The 20,936-nt window shown below is 37.3% G+C and overlaps 1 protein-coding gene across 3 annotated transcripts in view; it reads right to left on the minus strand.

The window, feature by feature from the left end:
* Nucleotides 1-272: 272 nt before the first annotated feature.
* ufm1 (ubiquitin-fold modifier 1) overlaps nucleotides 273-20,936 on the minus strand; it is a 38,298-nt gene continuing 17,634 nt past the window's right edge. For 2 of the 3 annotated variants that reach the window (XM_067985903.1, XM_067985902.1), the window contains 3 exons: nucleotides 12,203-12,242; nucleotides 11,372-11,404; nucleotides 273-2,726 (listed from right to left, as the gene is read on the minus strand). In XM_067985903.1, the coding sequence (XP_067842004.1) occupies nucleotides 2,659-2,726; nucleotides 11,372-11,404; nucleotides 12,203-12,242 (141 nt within the window). In that variant the 3' untranslated portion in view covers nucleotides 273-2,658. Of the gene's footprint in view, nucleotides 2,727-6,805; nucleotides 6,898-11,371; nucleotides 11,405-12,202; nucleotides 12,243-20,936 lie in introns of all 3 variants that reach the window. The other variant, XR_010963238.1, reaches the window with a different exon arrangement.

The raw sequence follows: 20,936 nt of genomic DNA on the forward strand, positions 1-20,936 counted from the left end.
GCCTGGCACAAATGTTATTTGCCACTTCTGAGCCCAAGCCTGGATGTTGTCCAGGTTTTGCTGCATGCGGGCTCGGACTGCTTCATTATCTATGGGGTTACATAGTTAAATGTGGAAATCCGGAAGTTGCTGTTCCAGATGCCCTGCTCCTCCTGTGCGAAGAAAGCATCTCGCTGGCTGGCTCCACATTCAAATGTATTGAACGGCATGAAATTCCTTTACTGATGTCGCAGATACGAACAAAATTTGCCAACAAAAGTTAAGTCAAGTCATTTCAAGTCTAAGTACAATTTTAATGGCATGGTGAGTCTTGATTACTGCCAAACAACCTCTCTGGCACTGACTGAATCCGTTTCCACCACCCTTTCAGGCAGTATATTCCAGATCATAACTCACTGTGTAAAAAACTTTTTCTTCATGTTGCCTCTGGTTCTTTTGCCAATCACCTTAAATCTGTCTCCTCTGGTTACCGACCCTTCTGCCACTGGGAACAGTTTCTCCTTATTGACTATCAAAACCCTTCATGATTTTGAACACCTCTATCAAATCTTCCCTAAACCTTCTCTGCTCTAAAGAGGACAACCCCAGATTCTCTAGTCTCTCCACATAACTGAAGTCTTTTATCCCTGGTACCATTCTAGTAAATCTCTTCTTCACCCTCTCTAAGGCCTTGACATCCTTCCTAAAGTGTAGTGCCCAGAATTGAACACACTACTTCAGCTGGGGTCTAATCAGTATGTTATAAAGGTTTAGCATAACTTCCTTGCATTTGTACTTTATGCCTCTATTTATAAAGCCAAGGATCCTGTATGCCTTTTTAACAGCCTTCTCAAATTGCCCTGCCACCTTCGCAGACTTGTGTATGTACACCCCCAGGTGTATCTATTCCTGCACCCCCTTTAAAATTGTATCATTTAGTTTGTATTGCCTCTCCACACTCTTCCTACCAAAATGAATCACTTCACACTTCTCTGCCTTATATTTCATCTGCCATGTGTCTGTCCATTTCACCAGTCTGTGTCCTCTTGAAGTCTGTTACTATCCTCCTCACTGTATACTACATTTCCGAGTTTTGCGTCACCAGCAACCTTTGAAATTATACCCTCTATACCCAAGTCCAGGTCATTAATGTATATCAAAAAGAGCAATGGTCCTAATACTGACCTTGGGGGACACCACTTCCCTCCAGTCTGAAAAACAACCGTGCACTACTACTTTTGTAGCCTCTACAATTTCCAACCTTACTTCCCCTCAGCAACCTAGGATGCATCCCATCCAGACTGGGTGACTTTTCTACTTTGATCGGCATTATATAAATGCAAGTTGTTGTTGTTATATGCTGCAATTGGGTGACGTGCAATCTTAAGCATTCATTTTTTGTATAATTTATTTATAATTGGACAGTCACAGTGCAACACATTATACTGCATTACTCTTAATATTTCTCAGAGCCAGCTATTTAATGCGTAGAAAAATTGCTGCTCTGCAAAAATTTGTTTTTTCCCTCCACCCATCGTTGAACTAAGATTAATATCAACCACCCCAATACTGAGTGGTTGAATGGTTCGTGCTGTCCTTCTGTGTAAATTCTCCAACTGACACATGCTTTTCTCTTTTTTTTTTAATGGTTTTATGAATTGGAGAATCAAACTTAACTTCCGAGTTACAATCCTACACTTTGAGGAAGAGTGATCTTTTAAATTTTAAAAGTAGTATGTTACCCCAACCCTATTGACTCAGTGGGTAAACGAACCAATCTGGTGTGGTGGTGAACTATAAAGACAAGGAAGGTATGAAGTTTGATCCTTTGTGGTGGAGCAATTGGCCCCAAGCTAGAGGAAAAATCAACTGGGTTATAACTCTCACCAGTGGGAAATATAAGCAAACACGCACGCTCACAAGCACACACTTCACAGTAAATTAATGCAACTCTGATGGAATGTTATGAAAATGAAACAAGTTAAATGAAAGGATTCCTTAAGCCACAAAAAAGAAACCTTATTAAGCACTCTAACATCTGGTTCAGAACATTTTATCCAGAGGAGATACACTGACCAAAAAGAATAATCTATCAAAATAAGCTCCTACACAATGTACAACAGTAAAATATAACATTGAAAACTTATTGCTCTACCACAGGTTGTAATGTCAGAGATGAAGTATCTTCTGCGGGTTACTTTTATTTTAATGAATTTCAGGATTCATATCTTCTGAATACAGAAAACACTGATGGTACAAGGTTAAAATACTTAGAAATCTAAGCATTAAGAACTTAATGCCAAGCATTTTACATTAGGCTATGTATAAGAATACCTTCTGATAAATCCCTTGGGTAGGTATAATGCTTATACAGTCCAAAAAGTCTACACTCTAAGGTATTAGCACACTCTGCTTAAGGATTATATTTCTTTTGAGCTGGGTCTTTTTTTTTAAATTGCATTATAGCACATATCATTTTAAGCAGTATTATTGAGAATTTCCAATATGCATAATTTAGATTTTCTCTGCTTAAAAACCTGCCATTTAATTAACCCTTGGAGCCCTACTACAGTTTTTAAAGGAATGCATATTAAAAGCAGTAAGGACACATGGGCAAAAAATTCCAAAAATAAATATTGTTCTCTTCAGCAGGAGTTGGTGCTCTGGGGTAACAAATAGTTAATGACTTCCAACTCGGTCCCTGGGAATAAGCCGCAGTTCTGACCCATGCTTTAGGAAAATATTTCCTGAAATAAAAAAGCCATTAGAACAAAACTGGTTAGTAAAAGCATACAGAATGTTCTTAAAGTGTTCATCTGGCATGATTGTCTAAACTGTTTATGCTTCCTACATTTATGTAATACACTGCGTCCTAAAAAAAAACACAATGTAAATAAAGCAGCTAGTCACTTCATAGACGCTCAAGTTTTCCTATTCTCAATGTGCTAAATAACCTGAACACACTGGTTTTGAAACTATACTGTGTGATACTAGCACACAAATTCACTCGTAGAAGATTCTTTGTTCTGCTATTTTAGAGGGGACATTAATCCGTTTGTATACTGGTATCCTGTGGCATAATTTCAAGGCCTTTGTAACTATTTTCCAACATAAACATGCACAAAATGTCATAACAAACACTGACATTAACTGTGGCTGTTTTTCCTCCTCTTACCTACTTTGTCAGGCAAAATGTTTGATTGGGTCTCGAATTCCGATAAAGGAACCACCTTGAAAACTTGGTAGTATTTTGTAATACTTGAATCACTGAATGCTACCTATATAATTCTGTTCAATAATCATTTCATTCAGTTCAAATAACTAGGGGCATTAAAACTTCCATAGATTCCAATCATTATACAGAATCTAGAAATTGATGTTGTGATTCAGCCTTTTTCATTACTTTACACAGTAATAAAATCAACAGAATAAGGAAACTGGGTACCTAATTGTTTTAGAATAAGGACCTTTCACTCCTTGCATTGGAATTCACAACCAGCCAAACTGGATAACAATTGCCTCTCCTGCAGGCTGTAAAGGTCACATATGAAATGTGTCTGGGAAGTCCACAGCACAACACCATCTCTAAAATAAGGAGCTCGCTCCGAAAAGGTATAATGATGGCTAATGAGGGAAATGGAAGATTCACACCGGTATAGTATGTAATGCGCTTCTCAGATTAGGATAAAGATATACTGCTGTGACATAGTTACAAGAACCTTAGTCTGCATTTAACAGTGCTGCAGCTGAATGAGGAGTGCTCAATGCTAACATTTGCAGCCAAATTAGATAAGCATTCTGTTCATCATTAAAGATGTGAACTTTTGTACTCGATGATGAGCACATAGGAACAGGAGTAGGCCATTCAGACCATTGAACCTGTTCACCATTCAATGAGATCATGGCTGATCTGTACCTTAACTCAATTTACCCACCTTTGTTCCATATCCCTTGATACCTTTACCTAATAAAAATCTGTCACTCTCAAAATTTCAATTGACCTAGCATCCTCAACCTTTTGGAGGGGAAGAGAATTCCAGATTTCCACTACCCATTGTGTAAAAAAAGTGCTTCCTAATTTTACTCTTGAATGGCTTAGCTCTAATTTTAAGATTGTGCCTCTTGTTCTGGATTCCCCCACCAAACATCAACAACAACTTGCACTGAAATAACTTCTCTGTATCTACCCTATCAAATTCTTTTATCATTTAAACACCTCACCCTTTCAGGCAGTGCATTCAATTGTTATTGAATTCAGGACACTTTTTGAAAAAATTTTCTTCCACCATTATTTTCTCAGTAACTGAAATTTCTAATGCCCAAAATAATATCAAAATAATATAACTGCATTTGCCTACTGACTTTTTTTTGTGTCCTGTGCTACTAAAACCCAGGAAAATTCTCCACTGCAGCATAATCATACTCCTCCTACCCAGTAATACTAAATATCAGATATCTAACTATAAATGATCTTGTGTCCTATCATTCCAAGTATGCACTGCTTTAAAACTGGTAAGGAATAAAACTTAAATACATAAGTATTTACAGAGTAAGTTTTTACAGAGTAATGGACAGAGTTGTGGAATTTAATCCCTGAAGTACCAGTTACAATCCCAGAATACCATTTAATAAAAACGGAATTTGATTTATTCAGTCACTGTACATTAATAGCCCTGATATTATCCCCTACATGGCAAAAATACCCCTATTGTTATAAAACAGTACATCCTCTGACTCATTGTAAGATTTAAATATATCTGCACGAGGTATAAACAAGGTATAAGTTGGATATTTATAAAGAATTCAACAGGAGAAAGAAGTACATTAATATAGTTAGGAACTCGATGGCTGAAGAGTCCGAAACTGCTACTGCATGCTTTAATCTTCAGTATTAATTTAATTAAGCATATGCATCCTCATAGGTCAGAAGCTATCTTCTGGAGATATCCAATAACTTACCATTTTTAAACAATTGTAAACAATTTTACAACACCAAGTTATAGTCCAGCAATTTTATTTTAAATTCACAAGCTTTCGGAGGATACCTCCTTCCTCAGGTGAATGATGTGACATCGTTCACCTGAGGAAGGAGGTAGCCTCCGAAAGCTTGTGAATTTAAAATAAAATTGCTGGACTATAACTTGGTGTTGTAAAATTGTTCACAATTGTCAACCCCAGTCCATCACCGGCATCTCCACATCATTACCATTTTTAATTTGCTGCAGTCAGTGAAATATATTGGTATACTTAAAGATACACTTATTAAAATGTTTAGTGCTAAGTATATTAGTTGAGGGGAGAAAACTGTATTTGTTGAATTGTATTTGGAGAATATTCTAGTTTGTTCCATCTTATTCATTTCATTAACTTGCAGATTAAAACTATAGTACAATTTATACAGAACTGTAAAAACATCAACTCTCATATATCTTGGGATTACGATGCTAAAACAGTGAGCTTTACTGGGAAATGTGCAATCTTAAGTGACCTGAAATGTTTTACTTCAAAAAAAAGTACAAATTATGAGACAGTGAATAGTAAAATACCAATAACAAGAAATTAAAAAGTACAACAATATTATATGTTAAAATAATAAAAAAATACAGGGAGATGAAACCTAATTTTTTTTTAAAATCTAGTACTAATTTCAGTTGCTCTGACATTTTTATGAATACAAAATGTAAAAATAAGCATTCCAATTTTGCTGCTGACTTTAGCAGATTGAGTGATGTGACACAATTTTTAAAACTACAATTTTTAATTGGACTCTTAATTTTCTGGTTTCTGTTATTCATGAACCATCAACGTAGTACATCCCTAGAACGATTGCCCCTAGGCAATCCCCAAGTTAGTTGTTTATTTAAATTATGTGCTGCCTTATCACGACAGTTATACAGACACATTTCAAAAATGTTTCTTCTTTGGAGTTTGGGCTCGACTATTTTTTCAAACCACTGCCTCAGACAGCTGTGCTCATCACTGCTTGAAGACAGCCTGCGGTACAATATGAAAATTCGAATCAATCCAACATCTATCTCCATTTGCTGGTCCTGCACCCACACATTCTCAGCCTCCCAATTTACACTGGTGTAAAATCAAAGGTACATTAAAATTTAATGAAAGAAGATTATACTTGTGGCATTTTAGTCTTCATTTATAAACCTGTTGGGCTTTTATCTGTCTGAGAAGGGTTGTATAACCTATTTTCATTCCTTCAACAAAAATAACTAACCTGTACATTTATTTTTCTTACAGCTGACTTGCATGCAGACGTGTTAATATTGCATATTAAACCCAGAGACCTGTGCTTGCAACCACCAGATAAACTCATCTCTCACACCCTGAATCTTTACTGGTTATAAATATTAAAAGGATCTATGTGCTTATAAAGGAGCATAGATCTTTATAAAATACAAATGTTTCAACTGCTAATACTGCAAGGCAAGCTAAAACAAACAGTATTATGTAAGCACAGTCTGTTGATGATCTAGATTAAATTGCTATAGGTTATTAGTAGCTGTGAGTTGCATTTCTATACTGCTACCTGAAAGCAGCATTAATATATCTGAATTCTGAGAACAGTTCATTTCTAAACAAAATGAATCTCTCTTAGATTTTAACAGCAGACATGTAGGAAAAGCTGCTTAGTAAATGCTACAAAGTTAAAATTAAAATGATGTCACAGGAATTATTGCCTATTTTTAAAATAGGTTGTGTTGTGCCCACTTAAGTTAATTTCATACTTAAGATTTGAATACAAAAAACTATTGATACAATTCTTTCCTTGTACTTTTACACAAAATCAAGCGTTAATAAAATATGTTACCTTTAATAAAATGTTCTCAGAATTTCAAATACTGGAGAACATAACATGTAAAATCACTCTGTTGCTTCATGTGACTAAAGGTGTTTGTTGATCTGAAAAAACATATAGAAAGGAAGATTGCCAAGGGACAATTCACTGCGCCAATTCTATGGACATTCCCAAAAAAGGGAACTAAATGCTGACAGGGGAATTTAAAAAATCTGACATAAAAGCTGGAAAAGCAGCTGCAAAATATAGCAATGCTAGCTTGCGGGTCTCTTTAAATGCATTTCCACATACAACACAGTCCCTAGCAACCCTGATATTTCATATTAAACCTAGCAATTCATTTTTTGTGGGTGGGATTATAACTTGGCGTCATTGCTGCATAAATTCTGGGAAATTCTGTGGAAATCCAAATTACATCATCTGGACTTCATTTAAATGTTCCAACTGGGAAACTGATGTGTGTTTCCGGTACCATTTGAAATCCCCACCAGAAAAAGGAGTGGGTCACTACATGGTGAGCAACATAAGCAATATCATAAGCAATTTTGTTACGTAAAAGGTACCAAAGGATATGGAGCAAAGACGGGTAAATGGAGTTGAGGTACAGATCAGCCATGATCTAATTGAATGGCGGAGCAACGTCATGAGAGATCGCTTCGTTACTTACATTTATTTTTTATTACCTAGGCCAAGTGTTAATAATTTGACTGACAATGACTGATAAATCTGCCTACAAAGTTGCACTTTAAGACAAAGCTCAAAATTTTCTGGCTAAAAGAGGATTTTATACCAATAAGGTGGGAGGGGGGGTGGGGGGCGGGAGGGAGATGGCTCAGACAGAAACAAAAAAAATGTGTAGAGACTAGAAAAAGGAATGAGAGCAGAGTCCAGGTCATCAATAATGTTAACGGTAATATAAATACTTCAAGTTCAGAAAAAAATATAGGAGTTAATAAAAAAAAACTGATCAAAATACAACAGAAATGATAAAAAAAACAAGGAATGTGATGTTTTTAACACACATTTTAAATTATCAGAGCATAAAGGTAGGACAGGCTCTATTGCCAAATTTAAAGTTGTATACACTAATGTACGTACCATAAGAAATATAACAAGTGAATTAGAAGTGCAAATTCAACTAAAAGGGTGTGACGTAGTGGCCATCATTGAGACATGGCTACAAGCTGGGCATGACTGGGAGATAAATATTCCAGGTTTTAAGGTCTTTAGAAAGGATAGGGAAATTTGAAAAGGGGGAGGTGTGATAATATTGATAAGGGACACTATTACAGCATTAGAAAAAGAAACAGTAAGGGTGAGCAGGCAGTAGAAACGCTATGGGCAACAGTCGAGTGTATTCGGAACAGTTTTCTGGAACAATATGTTCTTGAACCAACAAGAGAACAGGCCATCTTAGATTTAACAATGAGTAATGAGCCTGAATTAGTCAATAATCTAACGGTAAGGGAACACTTAGGTAACAGTGACCATAATACGATAGAATTCAATAATAGGTTTGAGAGGGAGAAGGGTGAGTCACGAACCAAGGTTTTAAATTTAGGTATGGCTAACCTTGGAGGAATGAGGCAAAAATTGACCACAACAGACTGGGCAAAACCATTAATGGATAAAACTACGGACAAACAGTGGGAGGTGTTCAAAAAAGTATTTGTTAAATTACATACCTGTACATACCCCTAAAAGGCAAGAGCTCTACTAATCAACCTTGGTCAACAAGGGAAGTGAGAGATAGTATAAAACTAAAAGAAAGGGCTTATACGAAGGCAAAGAACATTAGAGATCCCGCAGACTGGGAGAGATATAAAGAACAGCAAAGGGATACAAATAAAGTGGAAAGAGCCGCAAAAAGGGAATACGAGAAAAAGCTTGCGAAGGATATCAAGGTCAGCACTAAATATTTTTACAAATATATTAAGAGAAAGAGGGTGGCCAAGAGTAACGTGTGCCTGTTAACAACAGACACAGGCAACATTGTAATTGGAAATCAGGAAATGGCAGACTTAATAAATAGTTACTTTGTATCGCTTAAAATAAATCAAGGAGGGGAACTAACTAGATTCAATATTAGTAAAAAAAAACATGGTGATGGAGAAGCTACTGTTATTAAAGATATACAAATCATCAGGACCCGATGGTTTCCAACCCAGGGTATTAAAAGTAGGTGAGGAAATTGTTGATGCATTAATCATGATCTTCCAAAACACACTCAATTCAGGAATTGTCCCCTTGGATTGGAAAATTGCCGATGTCTCTCCACTATTTAAGAAGAGTAAGAGAGATCAACTAGGAAATTATAGGCCTATTAGTCTAACATCAATCAGTTGTTGGGAAGTTACTAGAATCTGTTACTCGGGACAGAGTGACTGAGCATTTGGACAAATATGAGCTGATCAGAGAGAGCCAGCATGGATTTATAATGGGTAATTCATGTCAACGAACCTAGTTGAATTTTTTGAGGAGGTAACTAAGGTGGTAGATAAGGAGGTTATGTTTATGGATGTTATTTATATGGACTTCCAGAAGGCATTTGACAAGGTTCCACGTAAGAGATTGTTAACAAAAATGAGAATGCATGAAATTGGAGGCAACCTATTGGTTTGGATAGGGAATTGGTTAGGTGGTAGGAGAGAGAGAGTAGGGAAAATGGGTAAATATCAAATTGGCAGAATGTGACTAGTGGTGTCCCCCAGGGATCTGTACTGGGGCTTCAGCTTTTCACTATATTTATAAATGCCTTGGATGAAGGAATAGAGAGCTGTATATCTAAGTTTGCTGATGACACTAAGTTAAGTGGCACAGTAAATAGTGTGAAGGGAAGCAGAAAGTTGCAAAGGGAGATTGATAGATTAAGTGAGTGGGCAAAATTATGGCTGATGGAGTTCAATATGGTAAAGTGTGAGGTCATCCACTTTGGACCCAAGAAACATAGATCAGAGAATGGCGAGAAGCTAGAAACTGTGGATGTGCAGAGAGATTTAGGGGTCCGAGTACAGAAATCACTAAAAGCTAGTGGACAGGTGAAAAAATAATTAAAAAGGCTAATGGAATTTTGGCCTTTATCTCGAGGGCTGGGATACAAAGGGGTGGAAGTTATGTCACAGCTTTACAGAGCTCTGGTTCGACTCCATCTGGAGTACTGCACTGAGTTCCAGGCACTGCACCTCAGGAAGGATATATTGGCTTTGGAGGAGGTGCAGCCCAGATTCACCAGAATGATACCGGGGCTAAAAGGGTTAAGTTATGAGGACAGGTTATATAAACTAGGCTTGTATTCCCTTGAATATAGAAGATTGAGGGGTGATCTAATTGAAGAGTTTAAGATGATTAAAGGATTTGATAGGGTAGATAGAGAGAAACTATTTCCTCTGGTGGGAGAGTCCAGAACAAGGGGGAATAACCTTAAAATTAGAGCTAGGCCGCTCAGGGGTGATGTCAGAAAGCACTTCTTCACGCAAAGGGTAGTGGAAATCTGGAACTCTCTCCCCCAAAAAGCTGTTGAGGCTAGGTCAATTGAAAATTTCATAACTAAGAATTTCATAATACCCTTACCTAAAAAAAATTCTATTAAGGGTTACGGAATCAAGGCAAGTAGATGGAGTTAAGCTACAGATCAGCCATGATCTAACTGAATAGAGGAACAGGCTCGAGGGGCTGAATGGTCTACTCCTGTCCCTATGCTTCATCATACAATGCAATTATAGTGCACATTTTATGTCATTGTAGTAACATGAGATGAGCAGTGTAACTGCAGCCAAACTGGTGTCGGATGCAAGACCATTTGGAGGAGACAAGACAGTCATCCAGTACTTTCAGCTTTCCACTGGTTGCAGTTACACTCTTAAAGGGTGCAGTGCCAATTTTTTAATTTTTGTTTTTTTTTAAAAAACATTTTGAATCTTAGAAAAGGCTGTCAGCTGTTTTCTAAAATTCAGAAACTTCCCCCCTGATTAGAGTGTGGTTAGAGGAGGGCAGTATAAATTGATAATGCACCAGTGTCAGATAATACCTGCAGCATGACTACTGCACTAGATTCAATACTGTGTTGTGAAATCGTCCAGTTAATTTCACAATTTAGCTCTGCTAAGGTGATTTTAAAGATGTTGGAGAAAATGGTGCTGTGAATTTCAGATGCAACCAGTCGCCTCATGTATGCAAAATGTATTTTGTACATCAAGTTTATTTCAAATTTTAATTGGTCAAATAGAATACATAAAACTAAAATTCTATAACTCACTGATATCTGTGGAGTAATGATACGGAAAATATGTCATTAAAATTACAATTGACATGCACAATACAACGGTCAGGAAAATATTGTAATAAGGCCCTTAGGAATGTCTCCAGAGGAAAATCATTCTTAGTGTTAAAGACAATCTCATGATCCTACTCTATTAAGCATTCAATTATTTTTTTATATATATGGCACAAATTTTTACATTAGTAATGTAGTGGTTTGGAAGCTACTCAAGAAATCATATGCATTCCATTATAAAACTGGTGGAATCAACTATGATGCCCCAAAAGATTCTCATTATCAATTTAAATCATTTTACTCACCTGCAGTTTGAGCAGGGTTGATCCCTATTCCATCTGCAATGAAATAAATTCACCGTAAACCATTATAACTCCAGGAAAAAGACAACAAATAGAGAACATTTGCAACCTGTCTTCTGAAATGACAGTACATGGTAATATAACTGAATTACACTGAAAACGGTTGCAGTTTGAGAGTGCACATATTGAAATGATACAACATCTGTAAAATTACCATGCATGTTTTTTGTTAAAACCACCACTGCATTTAGATAGCTTTTAAGCAATTGGTTTCAATACCCATATAATTTTCTTTTCTGACAACCTCCATTTGCTGAATGCTGGGAACAAGCATCAGGTCAATCTTGACGGATGACAGGAAAAGCGAGCATACAGGTATTTAAAACATTTAAAATTCTCTAGCAATTCAATAGCCAAGTTTTAAGTAATCAAAACATAACTTTAATGTCTGTATCAGCATGTCCTTCTATTAGATGTATTCCAAAGGAATGTCCCATTGTACCAATTTCCAAAAATCATATCTAAGTAGAAAAAAGATTTCTCATGCATTAAAGCCATCATTCTCAATGCACCCACAGTACTGTAGTGTATCTTGAGTATCTAATGAAAGACTGCAGTAATAAATAAAAATATCAACAGCAATGCTAGTTTACAAGCTGAATTTTAAAATGCTGCACAATCCCATTTCAGACGGTTGAACATTCACTGCATTGTAATTATTCGGAGTTTAGGATCTGTCAGTGTTTGGCTATAACATTTTTGAAGAGGAGCAAAGTGACAAATAACCACCCATCTTTCGTGGTACTGTAAGAAAATCCTTATTCATGTTCTTACCATTTGTTATGATAGCACTGCTTGCTGCAGGTACTTTAAACTGAAAATAAAGGAAAACATTGAAAATAATTAAAATTTTGAACAGGAAAAGACATAGAAACCGCAAAAGGAACAGGCTTTACACTGAAATAGTGAATTCCTCTTTAATGTAGTTGTTGGAGATCATGCAAAATTAGGTATGAGTACAGTGTTGTCAGTATGGTTTACATATCTTGACTTGTAGAGGAGCCAACATATTTGCATCAGTGTCATTGATATCAAGGGCCTTTTTATTAACAACAATCCTTTTACAACTATTTTTTTCTCCAATTTATCGCATTAACTTTAAAATACTTAAAATGACAAGCAGAACACATTCAAGCCCTTAAATAGGTTTTTAAAAAAGTTCCTCTAATTTTATTTCCTCCCCCTTCTCCATCACATCTCTCACTACCACTCTCAATCACTAGTAAGGGATAAGAGCTGTTTGGGACTGGATGTCAGACAAGCAGACTGACGACACAGGCAATGGAAGTGTCGAGAGAGGTGGTATTGAGGTAGAGCTGGGTGTCAGAGTACATGTGGAATCTGACCCCATGTCTTCGGATGATGTTGCCAAGGGGCAGTATGTAGATGAAGAAGCATAGATGACCAAGGTTAGGTCCTTGGGGGGTTTCCAGAGGCAATGGTGCAGAAAAGAAACCAATTCTAAAATGCAATAATTACACAACAGCAAATAGGTCCCCTGCATGCACTTTTTAAAAAATTCGTTCATGGGATGTGGGCGTCGCTGGCGAGGCCAGCATTTATTGCCCATCCCTAATTGCCCTCGAGAAGGTGATGGTGAGCCGCCTTCTTGAACCGCTGCAGTCCACGTGGTGAAGGTTCTCCCACAGTGCTGTTAGGAATGGGAGTTCCAGGATTTTGACCCAGTGATAATGAAGGAACAGCGATATATTTCCAAGTCGGGATGGTATGTGACTTGGAGGGGAACTTATACTGTGGTCAAGTATGTAGCACGGGAAAACAATAAACATTTTTTTAAAAACTTCTCAATTCTCCAGTCTTTCCCTTTCTCCATGCTCATATCTTTGTCATGCTCGATTGTAAAGTTATTGGTGTAGTTAATAAATTGTGACTGATCCTGCACATTTGCAAAATAATTTTTCAGAACATTATTTTGATGTCTGAAGCTGCTGACACATTTATTTGTGGAGGTTTTTTTTGCATTGAACTTTATTTACTAATTTAAATTGAGGAAACACTACAGATTAAATGTTGGGGTCAAAAATTATGCCGAACAGGAGGAAGAACCCTTTAACCCACTGATCAATTGTACAACTAAACTCGGTTCCAGAACAGCATAAAAGTGCTTACTGCATGGCAGGGGGCCAAGAATATCTAAATAAAGCTCTGTTCAGATGGTGGGTAGTTAATGGGTAATTTAATGATCAAAAGTAATCTCAGAGAAATTTTACTTCTCTGTTTGAATTGTACAATGAATATATTAGAGAAATCCATCCAGAGACTGACAGCTAGGCAATATTTAGACTCGTTCACAGTGCAAAATTGGCTTCTTTAGGCTGACCATTAAAAGCTGCATTTTACTTCTGTTTTACATACATAAGAACCTAAGAAAAAGGAGGAGTAGGCCATATGGCCCCTCGAGCCTGCTCCACCATTCAATAAAATCATGGCTGAGCTTCGACATCAACTCCATTTTCCCGCCCGTTCCCCATATCCCTTGATTCCCTTACAGCCCAAAAATCTATCTATCTCAGTCTTGAATATATTCAACATCTGAGCATCCACAGCCCTCTGGGGTATAGAATTCCAAAGATTCACAATCCTCTGAGTGAAGAAATTTCTAATCTCAGTCCTAAATGGCTGACCCCTTATCCTGAGCATTTGCTCTAGTTCTAGACTCTCCAGCCAGGGGAAAAGCCTCTCAGCATCTTCCCTGCGAAGCCCCCTCAGAATCTTATGTTTCAATGAGATCACCTCTCATTCTTATATTCTCTGGAGTTTAGAAGCCCATTCAACTCAATCTCTCTTCACAGGACAACCCTCTCCTCCCAGGAATCAATCTAGTGAACCTTCGTTGCACCGCCTCTAAGGCAAGTATATCCATCCTTAGGTAAGGAGACCAAAACTGTACACAGTACTCCAGGTGAGGTCTCACCAAAGCCCTGTACAATTGCAGTGAGACTTCCTTACTCTCGTACTCCAAACCCCTTGCAATAAAGGCCAACATACTATTTGCCTTCCTAATCGTTTGCTGTACGTGCATGTTAACTTTCTGTGTTTCGTGTACAAGGACACCCAAATCTCTCTGAACACCAACATTTAATAGTTTCACACCATTTAAAAAATATTCTGTTTTTCTATTCTTCCTACCAAAGTGAATAACCTCACATTTCTCCACATTATATTCCATCTGCCACCTTCTCGCCCACTCACTTAACCTATCTATATCCCTTTGCAGACTCTGTGTCCTCCTCACAGCTTACTTTCCCACCTAGCTTTGTATCGTCAGCAAACTTGGATACATTACACTCGGTCCCTTCATCTAAGTCATTAATATAGATTGTAAATAGCTGAGGCCCAAGCACTGATCTTTGTGGCACCCCACTAGTTACAGCCTGCCAACCTGAAAATGACCCATTTATTCCTACTCTCTGTTTTCTATCCATTAACCAATCCTCTATCCATTCTATTATCCCCAACCCCATGAGCCCTTATCTGTGTAACAACCTTTCGTGTCACCTTATCGAATGCCTTTTGAAAATCCAAATATATTACATCCACTGGTTTCCCTTTATCTACCCTGCTAGTTACATCCTCAAAAAACGCAAATAGATTTGTCAAACACGATTTCCCTTTCATAAAAACATGTTGACTCCGCCTAATCATATTATAATTTAAGTGCCCTGTTACCACGTCCTTATTAATGGATTCCAGCATTTTCCCGACGACTGATGTCAGGTAACTGGCCTGTAGTTCCCTGTTTTCTCTCCCCCTCCTTTCTTGAATAGCAGTGTTACATTTACTACCTTCCAATCCACTGAAACTGTTCTAGAATCTAGGGAATTTTGGAAGATCACAACTAATGCATCCACTATCCCTGTAGCCACCTCTTTTAGAACCCAAGGATGTAGGCCATCAGGTCCAGGGGATTTGTCGGCTTTTAGTCCCATCAATTTCTTCAGTATTTTTTCTTTACTGATATTAATTATTTCAAGTTCCTCACTCTCATTTGACCCTTGGTTCCCCACTATTTCTGGTATGTTTTTTGTGTCTTCTACTGTGAAGACAGATACAAAATATGTGTTTAATGTATTTGCCATTTCCTGATTTCCCATTGTAATTTCTCCTGTCTCAGCCTCTAAGGGGCCCATGTTTACTTTTGCTACTCTCTTCCTTTTTACATACTTGTAGAAGCTCTTACAATCTGTTTTTATATTTCTTGTTAGTTTACTCTCATTCTATTTTCTCCTTTTTTAATCAATTTTTTGGTCATCCTTTGCTGGTTTCTAAAACTCTCCCAATCCTCAGGCTTACTACTCTTCTTGGCAACATTATAAGCCTCTTCTTTTAATCTATTATCCTTAACTTCTTTATAGTTAGCCATGGATGGATCACTTTTCCCTGGAGTTTTTATTTCTCAATAGTATGTATATTCGTTGAGAATTATGAAGTATTTCTTTAAATGTTTGCCATACTCTGCATTTGGCTGGAAGATTTCCTATTCAATTTTGATATTACTGATTCAGTACCGTAGTAGATATAAACAGTATCAGATTTGAGCTGTGAATGACATTTTCCAGAAATAAAACAGTGGTGGCCCACAAACTGCTGTCGGAAACCCTTACAAAAACCTTCAGTGGGAGTAACTATTTCAGCAGGCTGGGATACTGCTCAGCGCTCAAGAAAGTAATTAGATGCAAAGTGTTATCACATCAGTTCTGGATATAATCATGTGAACTTTGTCAGATAAAACTGTAGTTATGACTTTTAATTTTAACTCAACATCTTTTGTTTGTAACATCTCCAATTTTCACTTTTTTCTTCTCCTGGTGATTCCCAACTTTGTTACATTGTTACTTTTATCAGCTGAGATATAAACCATTGTATCTTTTGAGGGAAGATTGGATAAAATTTTTGAAGCAGAGTAAGAGACAGGGCTATGAGAAGAAAGTGATGAATGCATTAGTTTTGAATTGCTCTAGCAAAGAGCCAGCAAAATGGCCAAACGGAATCCTTTTGTGCTGTAAACCTATATAGTTCTATTCAGCACAAGAAACAGTGACTTCAAACAGAACTGCCAATTGTTATGTAGCATTCACAAGGCCCTAATATTCCTATTCCTCAAATAATAACAACAGGGTACTGTAGTGTAATGGTTATGTTACTGGACTAGTAATCTAGAGGCCTGAACTTATAACTCAGAGAATGTGAGTTCAAATCCCACCATGGGAGTTTGATAACTGAATTCAGTTTATCAACCCTATCGATGCCTTTTATCATTTAAAACACCTCAATTATATCAGCTTTCAACCTTCTAAATTCAAGGGAATACAAGCCAAGTTTATGCAACTTGCCCTCATAATTCAACCCTCAATCTAGTGGGTTGGGGAAGGTTCAAGCCTTGATTATGATGAATGATGGAGGTTCCACTGTGTTTAGTATTTCATTACTTCTCTTGAAAGGGTTAGCACCCAATACTAATATTAATAACTCAACAATGGTTTTAGTAAAGGATGTATTTTATACCATAATTCTTTGCTCCCAGATTACAATGACGAACCTACACCTGCTAAAAAAGATGTGGAAATCTGCCATAAAAATGTAATCAACTAACCTTCAAAAGAATGTACACACACAACTTAGGAAAAGCAACTAAAACAAAAATCAATAAAAAGTGTAGACTACAAGAATTACAAAGAATGTACAGCACAGAAACAGGCCATCCGGCCAATAGGTCCATGCCTATGTTTATGCTCCACATGAACCTCCTCCCACCCTTCTTCGTCTAACCCTATCAACATATCCTTCTATTCCCTTCTCCCCCATGTGTTTATCTAGAGGTATAGAATTGAAAAGCAGAGAAGTTATGCCATACTTGTACAGAACCTTGGTTAGACCACACTTGGAGTACTGCAAACTTAAATGCTTCTATACCAGTCGACTCAATTACTCCTTGTGGTAGCGAGTTCCACATTCAAACCACTCTCTGGGTGAAGAAGTTTCTCCTGAATTCCATATTGGATTTGTTAGTGATCTTATCTTTATGGCCCCTAGTTCTGGTCCCCTCCACAAGTGGAAACATCATCTCCGTCTACCCTATCAAACCCTTTCATAATCTTAAAGACCTCTATCAGGTCACCCCTCAGTCTTCTCTTCTCTACAGAAAAGAGCCCCAGCCTATTTAATCTTTCCTGATAGGTATAATCTCTCATTTCTGGTATCATCCTAATAATTTTTTTTTGCACCTTCTCCATTGTCTCTATATCCTTTTTATAGTGTGGAGACCAGAACTGTTTGCAGTACTCCAAGTGTGGTCTAACCAAGGTTCTGTACAAGTATGGCATAACTTCTCTATTTTTCAATTCTATACCTCTATAAATGAACCCCAGTGCTTTGTTTACTTTTTTAAAATGGTTTCATTAATCTGCGTCACTACTTATAGAGATTTGTGTATCTGTACACCTGAATTCCTCTGCTCCTCTAGCCTTGTTTAGCCTCCAAGGAGTATGTCGCCTTCTTATTATTCCTACCAAAATGTACCACCTCACACCTATCTATATTGAAATTCACTTGCCAATTGCACACCCATTATGCAAGTTTATTAATGTCTTCCTGTATCGTTACAGTCCTCCTCAGTTTGGCATTGTCTGCAAATTTTGAAATCATACTGCCGGTTCCCGAGTCCAAATTGTATATATATATATATATATATATATATATAGTGAAGTATATATATATATATATATATATATATATAGTGAACAACAGTGGTCCCAGCACCGATCCTTGTGGAACACCATTTCCCATCTTTTGAGTAACTACCTTTAACCCCTACTTTCTGTTTTGTTTTGTAGCCAGCATGCTATCCATTCTGCTACTTGTCCCGACTCCACATGCTCTGACCTTGGTCACGAGTTTACAATGCGGTACCTTATCGAAGACCTTCTGAAAATCGAAATATATTACATCCACTGCTTGCCCTTATCTACACTTTCTGTTACTGCTTCAAATAATTCAATAAGGTTGGTCAAGCATGACCTTCTCTTTTGAAATCCGCGCTGACTATTCTTTATTACATCTTTGAGTAAGGATTCCATTATCTTTCTTACCACTGATATTAAGCTGATTGGTCTATAGTTCCCTAGACTTGTTCTATTTCCCTTTTTAAATATAGGAATCACATTAGCTGTCCACCAGAACTCTGGCACTATTCCCTTTTCTAATGAATTTTTATATAGATGTAATAGTGCCTCTGCTATCTCTTCCCTAACTTCTTTTAGTTTGTGCAGCTGCAATCCATCCGGACCTGTGGTTTTATCCTCTCGAAGTCTGATTAGTTTATCAATTATCTCCCCCCTTTCTATCTTAGATGTCTTTACATCTTTTTTGATCTCTTCTTCTAATATCATGCCCACCATATTAGTCTCCCTGGTAAATACTGAAGCAAAGTAATTTAATATTTCTGTCATTGCCTATGAGTTAATCGTGTGTATCCCTTAGTGGCCCTATCCCTATCCTGATTTTTCTTATTTATGTGTCTGTAGAATACTTCACTATTTTTTTGATATTACTTGATAATTTAATTTTGTGGTTTGTTTTTGCCTTCCTCATTGTTTTTTTGACTTCTTTCCTAATCTTTTCGTATTCCCTTTTGTCATCCTCTCCTTTGCTGTCAAGTGAATGCCTAATTCTTTAATTTCAATTTTGCTCTTATTTCTGTATTCATCCATGGTGTGTCATTACTGGTTAGTATGTTCTTGCTTTTTAGTGGGATATATTTCTCCTGGACTCTATTGATCACCGTTTTAAATGTTTCCCACTGCTGTTCTATTTCTTTTGTCAGTAAATTTTTCCAGTTTATTTTTCCTAGTTCCATTCTCATCCCCTCAAAATCAGCTTTTTTCTAATTCATTACTTTGGCCTTTGGTCTTACTTATGTCCTTCTCAATCTTTATCTTAAACCTTATTATGTTGTGATCACCATTACCTAGATGTTCCCCTACACTTACTTCTCTTAGCTGTTCTGGCTCATTTCCCATTCCTAGATCCAGCAGTGCTTCCTCTGCATTAAAGTGGGAACATCTGCAGTTCGATACTTCTGATTCATGGCACATCAAAGATAAAGTCAGACACAAGCTGCAAGTGAACTTTAAACCATTTTCAAAAGATAAAAAAGTGCACAACTTGCTATGTTACAATCAATATTAAAGTGGTCAGCGGTAGTGACAGTCCCAGATGTTGCTGAGCAAAACAAGATAGTAATCAGTAGCAAAATGTTCTCATTGTAGGAGACTACCTCATCCACGTTTTATGGAACTAAGAAGTGGAACAGCTTGTGGTGAGGTTTTTTTGGGGGAGTGGGCACAAATACACAGCAAAAATTAACAAATCAAAGCCAAACAGTTGGGGAGGAGGGGGGGTGCAAATGGTTCAAAAAGTTTGTTTTCTGTAATACTCTAAACCAGTATGAGAGTCATGTGACTATCACCAATCCCACATTGGATAAAGCTACGTTCATATACCAATCTCCAGCTTATTTTGACAGACACGGACTGTAAAGTATGCTAAGGCTAAATAACAAAAGTAACAGGCCATCAAAATTAAAATCCAAACCCTCCAAATTAGGGAAGAGTGCAGAATGGGACTCTACAGGTCATGTGAGGCACGTACAGGATAAATTATGTCCAAACAATAAGGAATACCTTACCTACGATTAGTTTTCCTCAGATTATGCTGCTGAGTGGGTGTGGAGGATACCACCCACTTCTATTTATTGTGACAATTGGATTTGTGGAGATCCCACTAGATTAAGCACATTTGGTAGTCGGCCACCACTGCATAAATTCAGGTAAATCTGCTTTTTAAGGCGTAAAACATGTCACATTTACCCCTGTTTAAAGATGTGTTTCTTCCACCAAGCCACCATCTAGGCACTCCGATTGGACAATACCTCTGAGAAATTAGATGTCATCTCCAGAGGCCATAATAGGTGGCAAGAACAAGCTCCAAATATTGCCAATACCTATTTAGTGACAGATCCAACAGTGCAGCTCCTTGGTTTTGACCTTCCACACCACATCTGTGGGTAAAGCTCAATCCCTCCAGATGTGGAATGATCAGATGTGCTGCAAATAACTATAAGTGGGGCTTTCGTGACTCCCCACTTTGCTGCCGCAGCCAGTTAGAAGATGTAGGCCACATACTTGCAGGCTGCACCCATCGGCAAAGGCTGCCTGGTTCCCTAATGGACTTGCACAATGTTCTTCACTCAGATATTGAATGGTTAGAGCACTTAGACTAGCACGCTTGACTTTACAATCTATATAAATGCAAATGCAATAAATAAACTGCACAAATTAAAGTAAACTGATCACTTAATTAAAAAAAAATCTTGAAACTCCATAACAAATTGAAAAAGTTGTAAGGTGGAAGTCAATCTCACCAGATGAGCAGTATGCTTTATAAAGCATTGATGGAAAAGTGGCAAAGTTCAAACCTTTTGCAATAT

This window comes from Heptranchias perlo, chromosome 6 (genome assembly GCF_035084215.1).
Source record: "Heptranchias perlo isolate sHepPer1 chromosome 6, sHepPer1.hap1, whole genome shotgun sequence".
Lineage (NCBI taxonomy): Eukaryota > Metazoa > Chordata > Chondrichthyes > Hexanchiformes > Hexanchidae > Heptranchias > Heptranchias perlo.